General features: G+C 45.9%; 1 protein-coding gene across 1 annotated transcript in view; it reads left to right on the top strand.

The window, feature by feature from the left end:
• Positions 1–23,236, top strand: part of SMS (spermine synthase) — a 706,719-nt gene that overhangs the window by 348,573 nt on the left and 334,910 nt on the right. Inside the window, exon 4 of the mRNA XM_086934550.1 lies at positions 13,352–13,416. Coding sequence (XP_086790676.1) covers positions 13,352–13,416 — 65 coding nt within the window. The remainder of the gene's footprint in view (positions 1–13,351; positions 13,417–23,236) is intronic.

Raw genomic sequence — 23,236 nt, 5'->3', positions numbered from 1 at the left:
ACCTACATGCTATGTACTTCTTGCGACTTCTGTGTTCCCCGCAGTAAATAAACCTCGAATCTTTGACGCCGAAGGAAGTGTCTCGTGTCTCTGTCATTTGTACGCCGGAACAGGTAACCCACGAAGGTTTCAGGTGTTGTCCCTGGCACCGCTGGGTCTTAGGAAAACCCAGTCCTTCAGTTGGCGCCCAACATGGGGCGGCATCAGCGGTACCGGTCCAAAGCCCGACGATCGTGAGGAACTTCGTGTGAAATCTCCGAGGGAAGGTGCACCCCGCTTCATCGATCCTGTTGTCGAAACAAGTGGCCCGACGTCTTTTCCCGCGAAGATCCACGCCTCCTGACGGCTGCGACGGACTGATGCCCTGACTGTCGACCTATTTTGGCGCCTGGCGTAGATCTTGGTACAGCAAGACGATTGACGGGCCTTCCTGGTGACGCCATTGTTCTTTGAGTTAAGTATTTGTGGGTCGCTCCCAGAATCCTTAGTTGTTGTTGGTGCTTAGTTGTTGCATTGTTCCATTGTATTTGTGGTTCTTCGTATTTTGTTCTTAGTTGTCCTATTTGACGGTTGCAGTCGCCAAAAACCGAGGGTTTTTGCACTTTTGCGGGGACATCGTACTCCAATAACCCTTGACGTTTGTGAAACTCGGTTAGTGTGCACGATGCCTGGCCGTAGTACTTTGTTTAGTTGCTTTAGAGGTTGTGGTGCGGATTCCCGATTGGAGGACTCATGTCCGATACCTCCGGTTGGAACTCCAATATATGAATTATATAGTCGCCATGGTGTGGGTCCTATTACATTTAATGATTGTTGGGTCTGTTATACTAAAGATGACGGTGTCCTTAGTTGGCCACCTCATGGTAGTTTTGAGACCCCGATTTTAGATAATCTTGAAGCTAAATTGTTTAAAAAGAAAGCAAGGCCGGCGATGCTCGATTCCTTTCGGTTATGGCGTAAAGAAGCCAAGCAGAAAGAAATCAAACAGCTTAAACGTAATAAGAGAGATGGTATCGTTACGACGATGAGAAATGCAGAGCAGTTTCAGAGAGACAAAGAGAAGGAAAAGGAAGTTTTTGATAGATTACAACGTATGACAGTGGATAAGTGTTATCCCGTTTTACCGACGGGTACTGATAAGAAGGGAGAGAAAGCAGTAGAGGATCCCTTGTTATCGTACCTATTGAAGTCGTCACCTCCATACGCACAGGATACTATAGTACCTGTGGTTCCCCCTGTTCCTCAACCTGCTGTTCCGGCAGCTGTTAATCAGCCTGCCGCTGGTCCTGTTCTTGCGAACCCCTCTGTCCCTCTTCCTCTACCTGCTACTGTCTCTACTGCTCCACCGTCTATATCTTCTCAAGCTGCTGTTCCCGCCACTTCTGCTCTTGTGGCTTCTCCTACTGCTCCTGTATTTAGTCCTCATATTGTTGCTCCTGTACTTTTTTCTTCTTCTCCGTCTGTTCGAAGACGCATTCCTAACGCTGTCGCTAATCTTTATTCTCCTTTTGGACCGCTTTTTGGGTCTGATGATTCTGATGTTCCCCAACGACGAAGTCAGCTTCCTGGTGGTAGGGAACGTGATATGTTAATTCGGATGGCGCATAATTGGATTAGGTATCCCCTTAAAAATCCTCCGTGCATAATTTTTGAGACTTTCTCTCAATTCAATAAGCCCACACAGAGATTTGTGTTTGATGAAATGTGCAAATTTCTACGTGAAGCGATATCAAATGATGAGGTAAACGAAATACCGGTTGACGTAACTGAACTTCAGCTTCAGTTTTCAAGTGGTATACTTGTGGGTAGCAATGTTCGACGTGCTCTAGAACATCTTCTATCTTTTCGTCCCACTGTGATACCTCGAGCATTATTTAAAGACGAATCCGAGGAGTGGATGGCAACGCCTGGTCAGTATCCCATGCGTGAAGTTCCACCAGTGTATATGCCGGGTAATCCTGCTGCTAATCCTGCTATTTTGCCGCACTTCCAGAGAGTTTGGATACACCTCCCATGGAAGCGATCGGAAGTTTTACAGGTTAAACAATCGTTGCCTGATCCCCGCAAAAATCCTGCAGGGTACTATAAAGAGTTGTCCCAATTAGTGGATGCTACGATCATGAACCTTGCCGACATCGATATGCTGTTCGGCAATGTAGTACCTCAACCGGTTTGGGCGAAAATACGTCGCGAAGATCATGCAGCTGAGTTAGGTGGTGATTGGGCTGCGCTTACAGCGGCTGACGGGTTGCAGGTTGGTGGGGCTAAGCCTGAGCAGTTAATTGCGGCTTTGCCTCAGAGGATTATTACTCTAATGAAGACACTTATGCAATCAATGAAAGTTAACTGGGATAAACTGTCTGCTTGTAAGCAAAAGAAGGACGAGAGTGTCTCCGATTTCTTTACGAGATTTGAGGAGGCATTCATCGATCATAGTGGTCAAGATATGGGCACTGAGGGAGGTCAGAGATTGTTTGTGGATAAATTTGTAGCAAACTTGTTGCCTGAACTTAGCAATAAATTAAGAAATTCAGAAAGTGCGTGGGCTGTTTCTACTTCCGCTCAGATATTGGCTACGGCTCAATATTATGAAAATAGAGAGAAAGAGGAAAATGATCGTGCAGACAGAAAGACGAAAGAGTTGAAAACGAAAGTTTTATTACAACAAGCGTATCTTCCGCGCTCGAATCAAAACGATTCTCAACAGCGGAATAGATCGCAATCGCAGCCCGCTAGGTTGCAGTCGCGGAATGATTCCTCTTCGCAGAGATCTATGCTTGGGTACAATCAATGTGCCTATTGTCGAGGTGAGGGTCATTTGAAATTTGATTGTCCGGTTCTGCGCGATCGGAATGATGGCAATTCATCTAGATGAGGTCGTAGTGGTCCTCAACGGGCTTCACGAGGTAGAGGTCGTGGTGTTACTCAGAATCAAAATGAGCGTTCTAATAATTCCTCTGATTCCAGTAATTGTTTTGATCAGCGTGGATCATCGTCAGGTAGATCCGCACATTACAATGTGGACGATTATTATATCGACCAGGGTACTGGTGACGGTAATTACTAGGACAGCCACAGACAGAGAGAGGGAGTAGTATCAGTTCCGGTTGATCAGAGAGGGCCTTACGTCGCAGTTGCCACATCGGGCGTAGTTGAGCCTTTTCTGTTGGACACTGGTGCAGCGAAAAGTTCCATCATACATTCGAAACTCCCTGGCGCACCTTTGTCTGGCTTCACAAATGTTTCCGTTGGATTCTCCGGCGCCCCTGTCAGCAATCCGATTTCTTGCCCTTTGCCCCTTACAATTGGGCCTCGTGAGCTGAAAGCTCCTTTGATTTTGACTACTGGGTGTGGTGAAAATCTTTTGGGACTGGATTTGTTGAAACGATTATATGCGACTTTGTATTGTTCTCCTGCGGGAGTAAAACTTACATTGGGTGAGAGAGTAATCTCTCCTATGTACTTATCATCTGATAAGCTCCCACCGGAATTGAGTTCTCTTCCTGCATCTTTGTGGGCAACTGGTCCCAACAATGTGGGCCTGCTTGACATCTCCCCTTATGTTGTTCAACTGAAATCGAATGTGCGATTGCCACGTATTCCCCAGTATCGTATCTCTCTTGATGGTGAGCGGGCGTTGTTAGCGATCATCTATGATTTGATCGAGAAAGATGTTATCGAGGAGACTCGGGGAAACGTGTGTAATAGTCCTGTGTTACCTATTCTGAAACGACTGATCCATCTAAGCCTCCTGTTTATCGTTTTGTCATTGATTTACGGGAGGTGAATAAAATTGTGGTTCCTCAGTTCCCTGTGGTACCTGACATTACGGCTTTACTGACTCTGATTCCAGCATCTGCTTCTTGGTTCTCAGTGATCGATTTGAAGAATGCTTTCTTTAGCATTCCGATTGCTGAGGAAAGCAGAGATCTATTCGGTTTCTCGTTAGGTGGTCGCAGCTTTAGGTTTAAACGCGCTCCTCAGGGCTATTGTGAGCAGGGCTCGACAAATCCTATAAAATGCTCTAGACCTGCAGGTCTAGTAAACTACAAAATCTCCTCGACCTAACTTAAATGAACTTGACCTCAAACTCTGAAAACTGAGCAAATGTGACAAGTCAGCAAGATTTAAAAGCATTTTTATTGCTCATTTACTTCGTGAGCAATAAAGATGCCTTTAAATCTTGCTTTCTTGTCACATTTCCTCTGCTTTCAGAGGCAGAGGTCAAGTGTCAAGTTTGTATTCCTACTCACCAGAAAGGGCGAGTAGGACCTAAAAATAGCTCGTCCTTAATCAAACTCACTCGCAAATGCGAGCGGTCGAGTGAATTTCTCGAGCCCTGGTGAGAGTCCATCAATATACAGCCAAGCCCTGAAGAGTCAACTTGACGCGTTTGTTTACCGGCTGGTGCGGCCTTGATCCAATATGTCGATGACTTGTTGGTGGCTGCTGACGCAAAAGAAATCTGCAAAACTGCTACGGTGTCTCTGTTACAGCATCTTTGTGACTTACATCACAAAGTGTCACCTTCTAAACTGCAATATTGTTGCCAAGAAGTAACCTATCTGGGTCACTTATTGTCAAAAGAGGGAAGAAGGTTGACCCCAGAGAGAATTGCTGCGATCGCTCGAATGACTGTGCCAACAACTCAGAGAGATGTGCGTGCCTTCCTAGGTATCACATCATACTGCAGGCAATGGATTCCAAATTTTTCATTGCTAGCGAAACCATTGGTAGCCCAAACGTGCAAGGATGTTCCAACTCCTTTGCCATGGACGGAAGAGTGTCAGAATAGTTTTTCTGAACTGCGTGATGCGTTGTGTTCGGCTCCTGTGTTAGGTACTCCTGACTACAGTAAGCCGTTTATACTATACGTTCACGAGAGGGAAGGTTGTGCGTTGAGTGTTTTGACGCAGCAATTTGGTGGTAAGCAGTGTCCATGTGCATATTTTTCCTCAACCTTGGACCCAGTAGCTAGAGCATTGCCGAGTTGTTTGAGAGCAACAGCGGCAGCTGCGGTGTCCATCCGACAATCTGCAGGATTAGTCATGGATAATATGCTTACGGTGATGGTTCCGCATGCAGTTGATACTCTCTTGAATCGTACGAAAACTCAACACTTGACGAGCGCAAGGTTGTCCGGTTATGAGTTGACGCTTTTGGCAAGTCATATTAAAATAAAGCGCTGTAATGTCCTGAACCCGGCGACGCTGTTGCCAACCAATATGGAATCAGACGAGGTACCACCACATGATTGTTATCTGTGAACTGAGGAAGAAACGAAGGGTCGTGTTGACCTAAAAAACACTCCATTGGAAGACCCCGATGGTACTCTGTATGTGGACGGTTCGTGTTTTAAGTTGCCGAATGGTGATGTGACGACAGCGTATGCTGTGGTAACGTTAAGCACGGTTGTGGAAACGGCGAGATTGAATCAGAATTCTGCACAGGCGGCAGAACTAATTGCTTTGACAAGAGCGTGTGTTTTGTCGAAAGGAAAGCGGGTGAATGTGTTTACCGACAGCCAGTATGCTTTTGGTGTTGCTCATAGTTTTGGACGATTGTGGCGAGAGAGAGGTTTTATGACATCGCATGGTATGAAGATCCAGCACGGACAGCTTGAGAATGATCTTATGGACGCACTCACATTGCCTAAGCAGGTGGCGATTATTAAATGTAGCGCGCACCGTAAGGTAACGGATGATGTTGGTCGTGGTAATGCGTTTGCGGATGAGATTGCTAAAGAGCCTGCTAGAAACCTTGCAACTAGAATGTATGTGACGAGTTCGGTAAGGTGGCCTGCAGAAACTGGTATGTGTGAGGATACTGTCGAAAGTGTGAAAGCGATTCAGAATGAGGCCACCGAAACTGAAAAGACCAAGTGGAAGGAAAGCACAGGAAAGTTGGATGCGAATGGATGTTGGATTGATTTGTCAGAGAATCAAAGATGGATGTTGCCGGGTGCATATGTGCTAGCTGTTGTGACCATGGCACACGGTTTGTCACATATTAGCGCGAAGGGTATCTGCAAGTTGTTGTCCCCTGTATGGAAGAATGATGGTATTGCTAAATGTGCTGAGAGATTGGTCAAGAATTGCATGGTATGTATGATGTACAATCCTGGCAAGGGTACTCCTACACCCCCTGGCCATTTCGCTCCTCCTACATGTCCCTTTGAGGTAATCCAGCTGGACTTTATCCATATGGAGCGATGTAATAATCTGAAGTACGCTTTAGTTGTGGTTTGCGCATTCTCCCGATGGATCGAAGCCTACCCTCTCAAAGACAATACTGCCCTGTCCACAGCGAAAGTCCTACTGAAGGAATACTTTCCTCGGTATGGAATGCCACGGATTGTATGGTCTGATAACGGAAGTGAGTTTGTGGGGAGTGTGATGAAGAGTGTGTGTAAGGGCCTTGGAATTGCACAAAAATTCCACAGCGCCAATCATCCCCAGTCAGCAGGTTTGGTTGAGGGGTACAATGGTACTCTGAAACTAAAACTCGCAAAGATTCAGGCTACGACTGGTCTCTCGTGGCCCGATGCTTTGCCTCTGGCTCTTCTGTCAACTAGGGCGACTGTACACTCTCGAGTATGGCTCAGCCCATATGAGATTGTGTTCGGCCGTCCTGCAAATATTTGGGGGGTTCCTAGACCCAGTGCATTCACAAATCTTGAATATCCAATGCTAATTGATTACCTTCATGATCTGACTGCTAAACTGAGGTTAATTCATCAACAGGTCTTTGAAGCACTGCCGGCGCAGACGGAGGGTCCAGGCCACCAGCTCCTACCCGGAGACTGGGTGGTTACTAGAAACTTTGGCCGGAAGCAAAACCTTGAGCCGAGGTTTATTGGACCCTTCCAAGTCCTACTCGCCACGAGGACCGCTGTTCGTTTGGAGGGCCGTAAGCATTGGGTGCTTGCCACCCACACCAAAAAGGTACCAATACCTTTACCAGCGGACTCGTGGGTGAGGACTGGCATCGCTGCAACAGAATCAGAAGCTTTGCCGAAGTTTGTGCCATTCAGCGACGCTCAGCCTGTGGGAGATACTTCAGTGCAATCAGACAACTTTGTTGAACCTTTGTCAGTGGAGAATTCAAGATCTGAATTAACGTTTGACTGACAGGACTCTGTTCCACAATCCGACCCATTGTTTGAAGAGCAGACTCGTCCTGCAAGAACCAGATATTTTCTTCGTTCCCAAATCAAAGACTAATACATTTTTGCCTTTTTTTCCCCTTTTTGAAAATCCACGTTACCCCCCATTATCATCTTGAACATTTCTGAACAATTGTGGTCCCTATTTAATTTCTGAGTTCTTTCCCACATATGTGTGTTTTTCCACAGCTAGGAGATTTTGTATATATTGTTTGATCAAAAGAACCTTACATCCGGGTTGACCGTAGGGCCGTGCGGGTACTTCCTTCTGTTTAGTAGGTCCTGACACTAGGTCGGAGGCCGTTGATTCCTAGGAACTCCTGGGGATTGACCATTACTACACAGAACGAAGTGCGTCAAGAACGTTGCGGACGGTTTTAGAGGATGGCTTTCTCAAGGTTGTTGGAAGTGGAGAAGACTCAAGCGCACAGATTCGAACTGCATAGGGTTGTACGTACCAAATGTTTTATGTTTCAGGTCTTCCTACTGTTCCTAACTGTTTCTTCGTTACTGGTGGGTGGAGTATACTATGCGATACAATGATTCTTGCCTTCTGCTTCACCTACCCTTTCCTCTGAACCCAAACCTACTCCCACTGTTTCTCCTCATTCCTTTCACATCTTACCTCAACACGAGCAGGTTAGATGTGCGGAATTCATGAACAACTCCTTTGTCCAACTTCTTCATCAACATCAGTTGGTGATGAACACTACCAATTGTTGGGTGTGTGGTTTAATGCCACATACCATGGATAGGGGAATTCCGTACTTGGTCCTTCCTTACAGTTCCCAGGGCTCAGCTTGAGCTTTCCAAACTATGTTTCGTAGTGCACTAGATTCCTACCCCCATCGAGAGCCACACACTGCAGATCATGGTCCTGGCCCGTACCACAAGCCTTTGGCAAGAGCGATTGCCGATTTAGATAGGGATATCTTCGACGCATCGCTTATCCCAGAGGAAGAGGTGCTAGCATACAGAGATCTGAGTGAGGCTGAGTATAGCATGTCAGTGGGTGATCGGCAGCTTAAAAGCTCGTCTCCGATCTGGATCGTACCCCATCTCGGTAATTTCTGTCTGAAAGGTCCCGGCCGAAGCCCGCGAGCTCAGCTTGGGAGGAGTGCCTGTACTGAAATGTATGTTTTACCGACGGCCTCTTCCCCTGTTCTTTTGACTGCCAAGGGTACATACTTTGTCTGTTACGACCGCGCATATACATGGTTGCCTCGTGACTTTTCAGGCACCGGTATATTGCGAATCTGTTGCCGCCGACCTTTACTGTTGGGTCGGATTATCACAAGACCAGAGTTGTGAGAGGCGTGATTAGCGAAGAGGACACTGCCGGTCAAGAAGCAGGAGACTTCTTTAAGGGTTTCTTGCCGTTTTGGGGACCTATGATCAAAGTGTAGGAACCTGAGACAGTTGACTCGAGTGGTGGAATCGACTGCTAATATCACTGCAAGTGCCCTTGGTAATCTTACAGCAGAGCTTCAGGCGGACAGGCTTATGACGTTACAAAACCGTATGGTTTTAGACGTTGTGCTTGCAGATAGAGGTGGAGTATGTAAGGTGATCCATTCGAGTTGCTGCATTTTCATTCATGACAACGCTCCAACTGTCTATCAAGCCATCTCGAAGTTGCATAAGATCTCCGAGTCCATACACGTGGACGTAGGGGATTGGACGCTACTAGGGTGGTTTTGGGGCCTGATGTCGACGTGGGGTTGGAAAATTCTGATGATCATTGGGGTTGTTGTAGCATTTCTGTTCACGTGTTGTCTTTGTGTGCAGTGTGGTCCTGCCTTATGTGGCCTCTGTGCTACAACGTGTATAAGACGGCCACCTGTTACCAAGGAAGCACTGATGGATAGAATAATGTTGCAGCAACATCTGGATGGTCTGATGAATATCGAGATCGATTCTGATTCCGACTAGTGCTTGCCTACATGAGGGCAAAAGGAGCTTCTGAGGTTCCGTGACCATTGTAAGTGGTGTTTTCGACTCGCCCGAATATAGTCGAGTCTGGCATCTACGAACCGCAAATGACGAGTTTAGTGGGTGTACGCGTTTTCGCTGTGCTAACCTAAATCGTTCGTCTGTTACGTGAGTTTCTTCATCTGAACCCACGGGTTCCATTTTAGATACGGCATCCATTTTGTCTCTTGCCCTCAAGTAGCCAGCGAACGGACACTGTCCGCTTTGCGACCCTGGGATTCCCAAACTTTTGCGGAAGACACGTGTTCCTTTGAGGGTGTCTTTATGACGAGGGGGTTGACACTGCAAGGCAGATGGCCCCGCTCGAGGCTCATCTTGCCGTGCCGGTCTATTGTCTCAGTTGTGCATTCATTAGACACGTCTCCTTTGATCCCTGCAATTGTGTTTCTGATAGCACCCCCTTACACTCTTTTCAATCTGTTCGCTATCCTCGTCTTCCTCTGCACCTGTTGCTGACTCTTCCTTGATTCGTTTACTGCCGGAATGGAATGCACTAATGGTGAGAAGATGTACTTTTACAGCTGGGAACCAGCAATGCTACTGTAATCATGTTCCGGGACCCTGAATACATGAAAGCGACCCCCTATGAAATTTACTGTGGGAACTGAGTTGTAACCTTTTGTTTGCCATGTTGTCGTATGACGAAAAACTGTATAAAAGAAGCGATCCACAGATACAATTTGAAACAGTCTCCTCGAACCTACATGCTATGTACTTCTTGCGACTTCTGTGTTCCCTGCAGTAAATAAACCTCGAATCTTTGACGCCAAAGGAAGTGTCCCGTGTCTCTGTCATTTGTACGCCGGAACAGGTAACCCACGAAGGTTTCAGGTGTTGTCCCTGCCACCGCTGGGTCTTAGGAAAACCCAGTCCTTCACATGTCTATGAATTTAGAGAGAGAACAGCAGGCTGTGAGTCTGATTAGCAGGCCTACAGCCACATTAAGTCGAAAACCAGTGAATCAAAAAGCAAAAATTGGGGTGACCATAGGATAGCAGACCCTACTCTCCTACAGATACCATTAGCAGAAAATGTGTTTCATGAAAAATATTCTAACAGCTCCTCATTTTTAGGTCTCGCTACGACGAACGCGCTGAAAGCGCGTTTTCGCAGAGAGAACTATAGTCAGCGTCTCAGTTGTCTCCGAACGACGAAGGGAGACAAGACCTGGCCGCGCGCAGCGTTTCCCCATAGGATAACGTTGTGCGCGCGGCCAGGTCTTGTCTCCACAGCATTGCAGACAAAACCGGATCGCGACTTGCGCCTCTCTGGAATGCAGGGGGAGTCTGCAGAGAGGCGCGCGGCGCTGCTAAAGAGGCTGACGTCGGAGACTCAGTGCAGGAGAGGCGGAGGCAGAGAAGGGCTGGAGCCGGCAGGCTTTGGCGTGACCCTCAAACTCCACCATGTTGCTTCTATGCTTCCGCCCCCCAGTCTCCCGCGTTGGTTCAGAATTCCCTCCACCTCTCTTCTGTGTTGGTCCCACGTCCCTAGCTCGCCTGCTTTTAAAAAAAAAAAAAAAACTTTTGCGCATTTCATTTTACATTTAATTATCTATCCAACTTGGATCACCAACTGAAAAGAAAAATAACAAATAACTTTGTAGGCGAGCTCACGTGTGATGTGGGCTCCAACTACGTCAAAAGCTTTTGTGTTTTTTTAACTTTAGCCATGTTGTGCAGCATCCCTGATGCTCGGGCAACAGTGACTTAGGGATGTGCCTTGGACTGTCCTGCCTTAATGGCCACCCTATACCAGAGGTGTCCAACGTATGTCCAAGAGGGCCACACCTACGCCATGTTTACAACATAACAGCACCGATTCTGTTATGGGAATATTGTTGATTTTTAGGCCTGGTCAATCCGACCCCACACTGTAATTCACCGTCCAATGGAGTGTATATTAATTATTGTTACTCGCTGTAGACTTGATGATCATTAGCCAAGTTTTCAAATGACACTGTATAAAAAACAAACCCAATGAAAAATACATGTTCAGCGCCGATGTGATAAAAATGCGTCTCGCTGCTCAGTTGTGTTTTTAAATTGTTTAGTGCTCAGGCTCAGTGCCTCAGCAGGGACTATATTCTTCGGAGGAAAAAAAGTCACTTCAACCTGCTTGAGGCTATATTTCCACACGAAATACACCTGGTGAACATATTTCCTATTCCTTTGCCTGGCCACGCCCACCCCGCGTCCCTTTGTCAGATGTTATTAGAGCCTGCCTCTGGCTGTCCTCTCTAGTGACATCTGAAATGTGACAGGCTGGGGCTGGGATTCCGACACAGCTTAAAGTGCACAGCTACGAAAACCGTTTACTTACAGTTTTATAGCATGATTGATTTTAGAACATGTATGCAAATATACCTTTAAATACAAACATAACTCCACATCAATGTGCAGTGAGTAACAGTGCACATGATCATACAATGCCAACGAGGCATTCTGGTGACAACCAACACGTCTGATTGCAAGTAGGTTCCATCTTTCTAAGACGGCATCAGAGGACCCTGACACGCGGTATCCTTTTGGTGAGAACAAAAACTAGCGCCCAATTTAGCTGTGCCCAGTTTACAAACCGCAGAAGAATTGAAAAGCCACACTGGCCCTGCCAGGAATCCAGTTTGTCACTTTCAGCTTGCGCAGATGTGATCTGACACGTTTAACTCGCTGAGTACACATATATAAACTTTGATATATAGGCGCCTGCACCCTCTTCTTGGCACTAGACCGCTGCTGCCCATATAGCATGGTTTGTGTACAGCCTCCTTCCAGTTAGGGGCCAGAGGCTTCAAGTTGATGATGGCTGAGTAACATCGCCAAACTCACGGGACAAGGTCTTCGATTAAAAAAACCTCAGTTCGGAAAAGTGCACCTTAAAGTCCATTTCGACACCACCACTCCCATGCACACACAGACCCCACCACTGCCATGCACACACGGACACCACCTCATTATGCAGGAACTGCGCCCTGCCATGCACACACAGACACCACCACTGCCATACACACACGGACACCACCACTGCCATACACACACGGACACCACCACTGCCATACACACACGGACACCACCACTGCCATACACACACGGACACCACCACTGCCATGCACACACAGACACCACCACAGCCATGCACACACGGAAACCACCACTGCCATGCACACACAGACACCACCACTGCCATGCACACACGGAAACCACCACTGCCATTGCCATGCACACACGGAAACCACCACTGCCATGCACACACGGACACCAGCACTGCCATGCACACACGGACACCAGCACTGCCATGCACACACGGACACCAGCACTGACATGCACACACGGACACCAGCACTGCCATGCACCCACGGACACCACCACTGCCGTGCACACAGGGACACCACCTCATTATGCAGGAGCTGCGCCTCTCGCCCCGTTATGTCTCGGGGGCGTAAAAGAAAAATGTTATTACATCGCACCACCTCGCAAGTAGTGTTTTTTTATTAAATTATTTTTTATCCTCTTTACGGTTTGTGGCATATTGAATTTTACATTGTCCACACACGGGCAACACCACTGCCATACACACACACGGACACCACCACTGACATACACACACGGACACCACCACTGCCATGCACACACACACACCACCACTGCCATGCACACATAGACACCACCACTGCCATGCACACACGGAAACCACCACTGCCATGCACACACAAACACCACCACTGCCATGCACACACGGACACCACCACTGCCATGCACACACGGACACCACCACTGCCATGTACACACAGACATCACCACTGCCATGCACACACAGACACCACCACTGCCGTGCACACACGGACACCTCCACTGCCGTGCACCCCCACTTCAAATAAGGCATACAATCTACAACATATCACTCTGCACTGCTACAAGTTAAGCACTTGTGCTCATTGACTATGTCTGTTGACTTCCATTACAAAGGCGTAGCGAACAAGGCCTATATTTATTCAGCACAGCAAAACTAGCACTCTATATTACTGGCAACTTTGCTTGGCATAAGCAACAGCTAACCATTCACAAACAATGTTTATATACCAATTGCAAATAAAAAAAAAAGTGAATGCAAAGCATTGTCATTTACAATGCCATCAACTCAAACGTTAATGCTGCGAGACCTATTGCATTGCAAATGATTGTTATTATTTATTTTCAGCTGTTAAACAAGGTGGAAGAAAAAATGAGGGCTCTCTTTCGCAGTGGTATCCGGAGGGTAAAACGGTAGGTTCCTTTTTTTCTAGCATTTTGAACAATATTTTGTATGGTGTTGATGTGTAAACCTGTAAATATTATTTCGAAATTTATCTTACGTTTCCTTTCCAAAAACTGTGTGCATACTATAGCATTGGGGCTTTTCTTTGTTTGAATTCTATGACTGCCTCAAGCAAACAGCGGCGTGAAATTGAAAGGATCCCGGTTATTGATGTGCAGAAAGCTAAGATTATCAGAATGCAAAAAAAAAAATAACCATTCATTTAATAGTCAGATGACTTATTGGGGACCTTTTCCTTTACGGTTTCAGAGAAGGTTGCAATAAAGGCAGAATGACAACCCCTCTTGTTCTTCTCTCCTAAATCTATCCCTCTTGACACAGCTGCCTGGGTCCCTGACGCCCCTTCTGTTTTGGAGTAGCCCTATTTTTCCTGTGTTTTTGGCGTCTCTGGCCCCATATCTTTATGTGACTAGGACTTTCTGCATCCTATCAATCCCTCGGGCTCTTTCCAAAGTTGTAGAACACCATCTTCACCATCCACACATCCATGAGGCTCCTTTCCTTTTACCCCCACTCCCTTCTGGGATAGTGTAACCTAGTCTCTGTTTCACAAGGTTCCGTGAGGGCATATTTCTCCCTCTTTGTTCTCCATAGTTCTAGGTCTTCCTCTCTTCTCTGGATATCAAGGAACACAAACCTGGGAACTTTAGGATTACACCCATAGCTGACAAGTGTGACACATCAGCCAGTCCTTGCTTTTAGTCCGCGCTATTGGCTATAGTTACAATGTTAAAAGTCATTTCCTGAAAGCACTGTATTGTTGGCACAGATGTCCGAATTGGCAGAATTTGCTGCACCTCACATGGAACCATGTGAAAACTATGCCCGTCCTCTTTGTCTTGAATCCTACATCCTCCTTTCTTGATGTAGGATGTCTTCGCCTCCTCTGTGTGGTGCTATTCTTCTTCTCACATCTCATGGGGACCATAGTGTAATCCTTAATTTCTCTCTGTGGCTTGAGCCCTAATCTCTTTCCTTCTTTGAGTCCCCTCCTCGGGGAACTAGTATCACACTGCTCCATTGGAGTCTTGGTCCCCTCTTTACCTCTGAGGCTTGAGTACTCTTCCCTCTCTTTTCTGAGGCTGAATGACTCCGATGAAATCTCCCGGGAGGATATCTCTCATCCAAAGCTCTGGTTTTATCCACAAGAACTGCTGCTGGAGTGCCACTCTCCGAGCCTTTCTAAAGCTAATATGGTGAGTTGGGTAACATGCAGCTCCTTAGGGAGGCGCTAGAGAGGATAAAGCTCTGGGCCATATAAAACAAAACGTCTCCGCAGTGAAGACGCAGGAAAAGCAAATCTCTATCTCTCTCCCTTAGTTCTCTCTCTCTCTGTTCTCTCTCCCCTCTCCCTCTCTGTTCTCTCTCCCTCTCTCTCTCTGTTCTCTCTCTCTCCTCTCTCTCTGTTCTCTCTCTCTCTGTTCTCTCCGCTCTCTCTCTCTCTCTCTCTCTCTCTCTCTCTCTCTCTCTCTCTCTCACTCTCTCTCTCTCTCTCTCTCTGTTCTATCTCTCTCTCTCTCTCTGTTCTCTCTCCTCTCTCTGTTCTCTCTTTCCCACTTCCTCCTTCTGTGGTATTGCTGCAGGCCTTCCACACATTGTTACTCTGGCAGCCACGTGACACTGAATTGCCATTTCTTTTCTTAAATGCCTAGAGTCCCCGTTGTGGTTAGAAGCCGCTGTCACTGAAGTGTGACGTTGCCCTGTCCCATTGAGTCTCAGTGGCCTCTCTTCTTCCCTTCCTGATTTTCCTACGTACCTTAGCCCCTTCCGGGCTGTTTGATTTCCTACCCTTTCTCTGGGGCATGGAATTTCCTGTCTTTTTCTGTGACGTCTGGAATCCACATCCCCTCTCTCTCTTTGGTACTCTGAGCCCCTGTCATTACAAACAGTTTGCCAATGTGTTCTTTTTTTCTCGGTTGGCTTTATGGCACTTACGGTAGGAAGGCACAGTTAGTTGGGCCGATTCTGGAAATGCAGTCCTTGGGAACCTCTACTGCAGTGGGTCTCCTTTTATAAGCTATTATCCTCTGTTGTAGGAAACTGATGTATATTGCACCAGCTAGCCCTCCACTCCTGGAGCTCTGTCAAGATAATGTCCCAGATTTGTCCAACATGGCCAGTCTTTTGCTTACCACGCAATTAGATGTCGGAAACTCCGCCCTCTCCTGTGAACTAAAGAGATCTGCCTTGAAGCGTACTAGTCCCTAGAGCACATGGCAGCCGCCCCTCTCTATGATACTCTGTTTCTGATGTCATGATAACCTCAATGGGAAACTCCTCTAGTCCCCATGTAAACATGCTCCGTGGCGGCTGGTGATATTTCAAAATAGTGGGGTGTAAAAGTTGGGGATGAGAGTTACGTCTGACATCAGAGTGGTTGTCGGATGTCCTCCTTCCAAGAAAACTTCTATAAAAATGAGTAGCAAATGCTGCATTCTGAAGCAAATTTGAGAAAGCAAGGCTTATAAAGCATTGTGTTTTCTTGAAACATTGAAACACATTGAAAGCTGGCTGAAGCGAGGAATTTGGTGAATTCCGCAAAACTGGAATGCTGATCCTTAACCGGCCAAGAGAAGGGCCAAGGTCTTCATTGGTGAAGTGAGTGTGCAAAGCTGGACGGGGAAATATGATGAATTGATACTGGTTTCTACATGCATGGTATTGTGCAGACGTGTTGTGTTCTGTCATGTCACTTCACAGTAGTGTTTCCTAGTTTGTAATGCAAGGTGCAAATATGTAGGTCCCTTAATTCGTTATGCCCCCCCATCACTTCTTATTGGGTTTGAGGTGGCAGCAAAACACAGTTCTGTAATATCAGTTTTTGTGTGCACGAATGGACAACATATGGGCCTGGCTGCAAACTTTGGGGAAGAAATCCCATGTATAACCTTCGATGTGCATGCTGCTCTTGTGACCACAGGTTTAGTAAATGTGCAGCTTCCATTCTGGACCTGAGGGTGCTGATGAAAAGTACATTGGGTCCATCGATCTGGTCTGCCATGGACTTGCTGTGTACATGAATACAACACTTACTGCTTAAGTCTGTTCAATGTAAGCAGAGTTCTTGTGCTGTGCTTAGTATTTAAAACAATGGTGCTCCCTTCACCATAAAAGTTATGTCTGTATATCAATTTAGCACCAAATGTTTGCGCTACATCTTGCATTGCGAATGTTCTCTTTGCCAACAGATCACAAATTGTTGTGAGGCACTGTACAAAACAAGTTAACGATATCTGGTGCTCGTAGTTGAAAATAACCTAAATGTATTCGTCTTACTAAGTACACATACACACATTTTTATGAAGACTGTGCACAATTCTAAAGGTAGCTCATGACATGTAGCTAAGCAAAGCAGCTAAAGTTCTGCTAGCTTTCATTAAATATATGCTTCTGCAGCTTAAGTGACGTGAAAAGTTGGACTTATGCTGTATGCCACTATAGGACAAAATAAATATAGCTGAAGCCTTTGAAGCTTGCCACCAAACAAATCTCATATGTAATGGTCACGTGAGCTACATGTGCACAAACTAGTGGCTAACCTTCTGAAAACAGTTTTGCAGAGCGATAGAAAAATACAGAGACCGTTCGTTATTGTCAAGCAATAGTGAGGAAAATGGGTGTGCAATGTCAATGTGGAATGCTGGTTGACATGCACATGTAGGATTAGCTTCTTGCAAGAAAGAAAGCTGGTTGAAGATAGGTCAAAAAGTGAAAGTGTGAAATTAATTAGTACACTGTCCCAAAATCACACTGAAAGGGAATGGGTCCTCTATACCTTTATCATAGACAGTGACACATCGATAATTATTATGGCAGTGGAAAAGTATAATGAACTGTCTCCAGTGCCCCTTTTAATCCCGCTGAAAACCAAAGTGTATACGTGGAAAACCAAAGTGAGTACGTGGGCTGCTTCAACGCCACTGCAAAGTCCAGGTTCATTTATAGCAAATGTGAAGCATAAAAAGACTAAAGTACAAGCACCAATTCATGTCCTGCAAAGAATTTCAAGTGCATGTTTACTCAGTTTCAGTACTGCTGCTGACAAGGAGCTGACCTCTGTAAACTACAATGTCTATGCCTATCATGAGATAGTGAATCGGTTTCCATCCTTATTTCATGGACTAGGATGACTTTTACAGTGAAAGTGCATCTTTACTTTAATGAAGACATCCGTCCTGCTGCTCAACGATATCGTCGAAGTGCATTTCATTCTTATGAGGGTGTTGAGAAAGAACTTGAGACACTATTAAAGCACAACATCATTGAGCGGGCCACTGATCCGACGCCATGGGTATCACCTATAGTAGTAGTGCTGAAGAAAGATAGTGGAGGAGTCGTGTGCACATTGCTGACATGATTACACAGCGGATTGATTTGAACAAAGGTTATCACCAGGAAATTGCAGGTACATTACTACCTTTTTGACTCATATTGGTATATTTAGATATAAAAGGCCGAGTTTCGGAGCGTCATCAGCTGCAGAACTCTATCAGGATGTCTTTCATCGCATATTACAGCCAGTCACAAACACTTTCAATTACAGTGACATACTGTTTTTTGGGGCAACATGAAAGGAACATGATGAAGCTCTTACAAGTGTCTTGTGTGCTTTCCGATGTAGGTCTCACTTTCCATGCGGCAAAGTGTGAGTTTCATAAAAACAACTCAAGTTCTTTGGTCATATCTTTTCTGATGGGCGAATGACTCTGGATCCAAATAAAGTACAAGCCTTGTGATTGACTTCTCCCCTACAAGGTGCAACTATGCTGTGATCCTTCCTTGATATGGCCAGTTACTGTTCAAGCTATATATGTGACTTTGCCACTGTGAGTGCCCCATTGAGAGACTCAACAAAACAAAAGGTTTGATTTCGATGGTCACATGAATGTGAACAAAGCATCAAGAAAATCCAGTATGCAATTGAGAATGCCACTGAAATGGCATACTTAGATCAGTAATTGCTGGCAGAGGTAGTTGATGCAAGCCTGGTGAGGTTGGATGCCATCCTTGCCCAGCACACAACATCCCTATGCCACAAGCCACATTGTGGCTTAACCTAGCCGAAGTCGGTCATGGACGGAATGGGCCTATTCACAACCTGAAAGAGAAACCCTTGCTGTGGTATGGGCTTGTGAGCATTATCATGTGTTCTTATATGGAAAGCATTTCACCATTGTCACTGACCATCAAGCATTGCTCACCATTTTTGGCAATCCTAAAGCCAAGATGCCCCCTCACATTGGTTAGAGGGGGTTGCGATTGCAGGAATATGATTATACAATTGCGTATTTATCTGGAGAAGATCAAACCCCTGCTGACTACTTCTCACGTATGGCAATACAGTGCCATGGCACTACTTGTAAAGCAGCTGATGCTTGTGTTAATTTCATCGTGAAATCCAGTAACCCTGCTGCCATAGCAACGGAACAAATCATTGCTGCTTCGAGCACTTACAAGAGTTGCTAATACTCAAAGAAATTATTACACACCATTCTTGGCAAAAACATACTCCACCTCTTCATGACGACCTTGAGTAATAGAAATTAAAAAAAAGTGCAGAAAGAACTTTCAGGTATCCCTGAAGGCATCATCTTACGAGGGTCAAGAATTGTCGTACGCGAGAGTTTGAGACAATAAGTTATTGAACTGGCCCATGAGAGATGTCATGGAGTTGTTGCTACTAAACAAGCTGTACAGGACTGAGTGTGGTTCCTTCTTCTTGATGAAAGAGATGAAAAAGAGTTAAAGGCATGTCATTTGTGAAAATACTTGTCTTCCAAAACAGCCCTGCATCTGTTAAACATGCCTGAGCTTCCAATGGTATGCTCAGACGTGAGTCCCTTGCTCACTTTGCCACTGGATTCAAGCAAGCCGGGCTGAAGACGGCTGGAATGCCAGAAACCGGTCCTGGGAAGCTTGTTTCCGGTCCTGGGAAGACATGGCTTGGCAGTTCGAGCTGGACTGTTCCCATGAGGCACAGGGTCAGACTGATTTGCATATAGCCATGTCTGAACTGGGGTGGCAGAGTGGGCTAAAGAACAGTGATGGATTAAACCCAGATCTTTTGACTGGGTGCGAGTGTTTGATTGATTCAGATGCTCCTTCCATCACTACCCCCTTTTGTACTGCTTTTGGCCGCCATAAGTGTGGCATGGTATGCTCAGACGTGAGTCCCTTGCTCACTTTGCCACTGGATTCAAGCAAGCCGGGCTGAAGACGGCTGGAATGCCAGAAACCGGTCCACGGAGGCTTGTTTCCGGTCCAGGGAAGACATGGCTTGGCAGTTCGGGCTGGACTGTTCCCATGAGGCACAGGGGCAGACTGATTTGCATACAGCCATGTCTGAACTGGGGTGGCAGAGTGGGCTAAAGAACGGTGATGGATTAAACCCAGATCTTTTGACTGGGTGCAAGTGTTTGATTGATTCAGATGCTCCGTCCATCACCACCCCCTTTTGTGAGCTTCCAAAGCATGCACAGGTAAAGATTGCAATTGGTTTCTTTGGATCCCTTGGGAATAGACATCATCTACTAGTAATTGTTGATGAATATTCCTTTTTTCCCTTGTGAAAGATCGGTAGTTAACTACTCATGATAGTCAATTAGCTATTAGAAAGCATTTTTGCAACATGGGGTGTTCCATCGATTTGGAAATCCGACAATGGCCCACCTTTTAATAGTTGAGAATTTAAAGATTTTCTCACTCATCTAAATGTCAAGCATCAGAAAAGCACATTTCTCTGGCCACAGGCAAATGGTATTGTTGGGAGATTTATGAGCACCCTCAAGAAAACCCTTCAGTCAACTGTGCTAGAAAAGCTTGAACTCAAATCACTTCTTCAGTCTTCGCTTTGTGCATATAGGTCAACTCCCCATTCTATCATGGGTGAAAGCCTTGCTACCTTAATGTTTGGGAGAGCCATAGAAACCAAATTACCACAATGGACCACTGAGAGATCTGTTGACATAGATAAACTTGACACTACAGATTTTTCTCAATTGCAAAATGAAGACCTATGGGGCTAGACGTCGCTGTGCTCCGAGCACTGTGTCTATCCACCTGATAATCCAGAGAGCCCAATGACTGTACCAATGTCACTGTCTCCAGTGCCTGTCCTGGACACTTCTCTGGGATCTCCACAACTTCACATGACCAGATCTTGGAGATGTAGTGTCTTGTGATGACCGGACACTCTTGGTTCCTGACTGACTTCGTAAAACAGCGACGCAAGTGTGTGGTTGATAGAATTCATGATGTAGAATACTCAATTAACGGTTACACATGCTGAGGAATAAAGACCAGTAAAACCAAGCTCCGTGTGGGGCATGATCATATGCATGTATCTGGGCTGAGGAGGGCACTACATCATCCACATCAAAGCCCAGGTCTTTGGACACAAAGGCAGATTTAAAATGCTGGAAGAAGGGCAAACTGCTGCACTCACTCATCTTGCATTTGAGGCAGAAGAGCTATAGGAAAGTTGTATCTTCTCACAGAGGTCCCCATAAAGCTACTTTCTGGGTTGCTGCAGAGCTCCTAGTGGGCAGATAATTTGTTCCAGTTCCTAGAAGCGTGGAAAGTAAATGGCTAGTCTTTTTTTTTTTTTTTAAGAATCTTTATTAACAGGAAGGAATAGTGTTCATTTAGTATCATACAGTCACGTTGTTATGGTTAAATTTTGTACATTTATCTCTTCGTACGTGGCAGTATTCATGACATAAGCATAGACTGTGATGCATTAAACCTTTGAAGACCCTTAGATACATTTCCGTGTGGTCTAGTCGTATGTAATATAGTTCGTTACTTTTCCCCTCTTTGTGCATTATTCAACAGTAACATTACTTTTATATTATAGAATGAACAAACACCCCTCACCCCCCCCCCCCAAACATGTGTCATCATTGCCAGTGTGTTTCCACCCACTTCCTCAATCAGCAATTTCCTTAGTGCTCTCATCGTTACATAGCCAGGTCAGTGCAAAAACCATTGTGCATTTGTTTCGCTGAGGTTAATACCCCCATTCCACTCTTACTCCTCCTCCCCTTCCGAGTCTAGGTCGTCCCCCTCTGGCAAAGGGTCACAGATCTCCCCCCTGTATATATTCCATGCTGCCCCCACCTTGTTCCACTTGCGGGGCGCCGCGCGTAGGACGTACACTGCCCTTTCTGTAACCATCAGGATGTCCATGTTTTTAGCCCACCTGCTCGCGGTGGGTAGTTCTGGTGCGCCCCACTTCTGTGCTATATCTCGCTTGGCCACTGTCATGGCCAGTGTTGCCCAAATCAGTTCATATCTACCCAGGTCATTGGGGTCCCAGATGTTCAAAAGGCACTTGCGTGGTTCAGGCAACACGGAAATTTTAAGTGCTTGGGAGATCGTGCGCATTATCTGCCTCCAGAATTCTCGTATCTGTGGGCATTCCCATAGTGTGTGGAATAGTGTCCCCTCCTCCCCGCAGCCTCTCAAGCAAAAGGGATGCGGTGCTCTCTGTATTTTGTGAAGTAGCGTCCTGGTGTAGTAGATGCGGTGTAAAATTTTGAGTTGCACCAGTCTGAACTTACTCGAGATCCCAACCTCTCTTGGGGAGGCCAGCGCCTCATTCCATTCAGATTCATCCGCCTCACCTATTTCCCCCTCCCACCTTTCTTTAAGTTTCAGTGTGGGGTCCTTCAGATTATTGATCAGTTTTTTATATGTGAGTGAGGTCGCGCTTTGGATCATGAATTCTGTTAGTAGTCTATCTTCTAACGGAGAGGATTCCGGCAGAGTAGCACCCGCAGGAATCGCCCAGAGTAATGCGTGCCTAATTTGTACGTATCTGAATGTTTCCGTGGGTCCGAGGTTATATTGCTGCTGTAGGTGTGGAAATGGTACTACCGTGTCATTGTCCCAGAGGTCCCCCACCGTAGAAATGCCTATGGAGTCCCACCGCGCAAATCTCTTACATCCTCTGAGGTAGTCTTTTCTTTTAAATTCTAACACTTCTTAAGACAGTTGTCTGTTGGTCTAAGTACCTGCAACTAGTTCTCTATATTGTCTTTAAGGTGGATTGGGCATTTTATTTGTTAAGTTTCCTTTGAAAAATTTGAAAAATAAACCAATACTTTAAAACGAAATATTGAATTCAGTTTTCAATTTTGAGGTAACTGAAAATGGTTTGCATTTAGACCAGTATTTTTAAATGTTTGTTTTTTCACTTCTTTTTAAACAATAATTTATAAGCAACATTGGCAAAGTAGTAACTTAACACTTGCATTATAAAAGCAAGATATATTGGGTTTGCCACTGCTTGTTAGATTTACTCTCCTCAGCTGACCCCTCCTTGTAGGGAATGTTCCTGTGCAAGTTGCAGCTGACATTGAGGGCCTTTTTGACTTGCAGTCAATGCCAGCCACAGCCTGCTCCTGGTGTGTCCCCGGGGAAACCTCTTCTTGTAGCCCAGCACATCTCTTAAACATGTCTAACAACAGCCCTGGCACGTACCATGCAGCAGGTATTAGACTAACACATTTTGATGTGGTTGCCTGCATCACAGCATTAAAATGCATTATCACGCATTTGTAGTGCCTTGACCACCTGTGGGTGGCTGACTCTCAGCCTGGGTGAACTAAATAGTTACGGCCCGCGAGCGTGGTGGTCATACTGCATTACAGCAGCGTGACGCGGGTATCCAAGACTGTGCTCATTGAATTTACAAGGTTGTGTGCATGGCTGGCGCAGAAAAGCCGGCCTATAGCTGGGCTGCACAGGCAGCCAGCAGCTCCAAAT

The sequence above is a fragment of the Lissotriton vulgaris genome, chromosome 8 (assembly GCF_964263255.1).
Source record: "Lissotriton vulgaris chromosome 8, aLisVul1.2, whole genome shotgun sequence".
NCBI lineage: Eukaryota > Metazoa > Chordata > Amphibia > Caudata > Salamandridae > Lissotriton > Lissotriton vulgaris.
The sequence above is the reverse complement of the archived record's forward strand: the minus strand, read 5'-3'. Positions and strand labels throughout refer to the sequence as shown.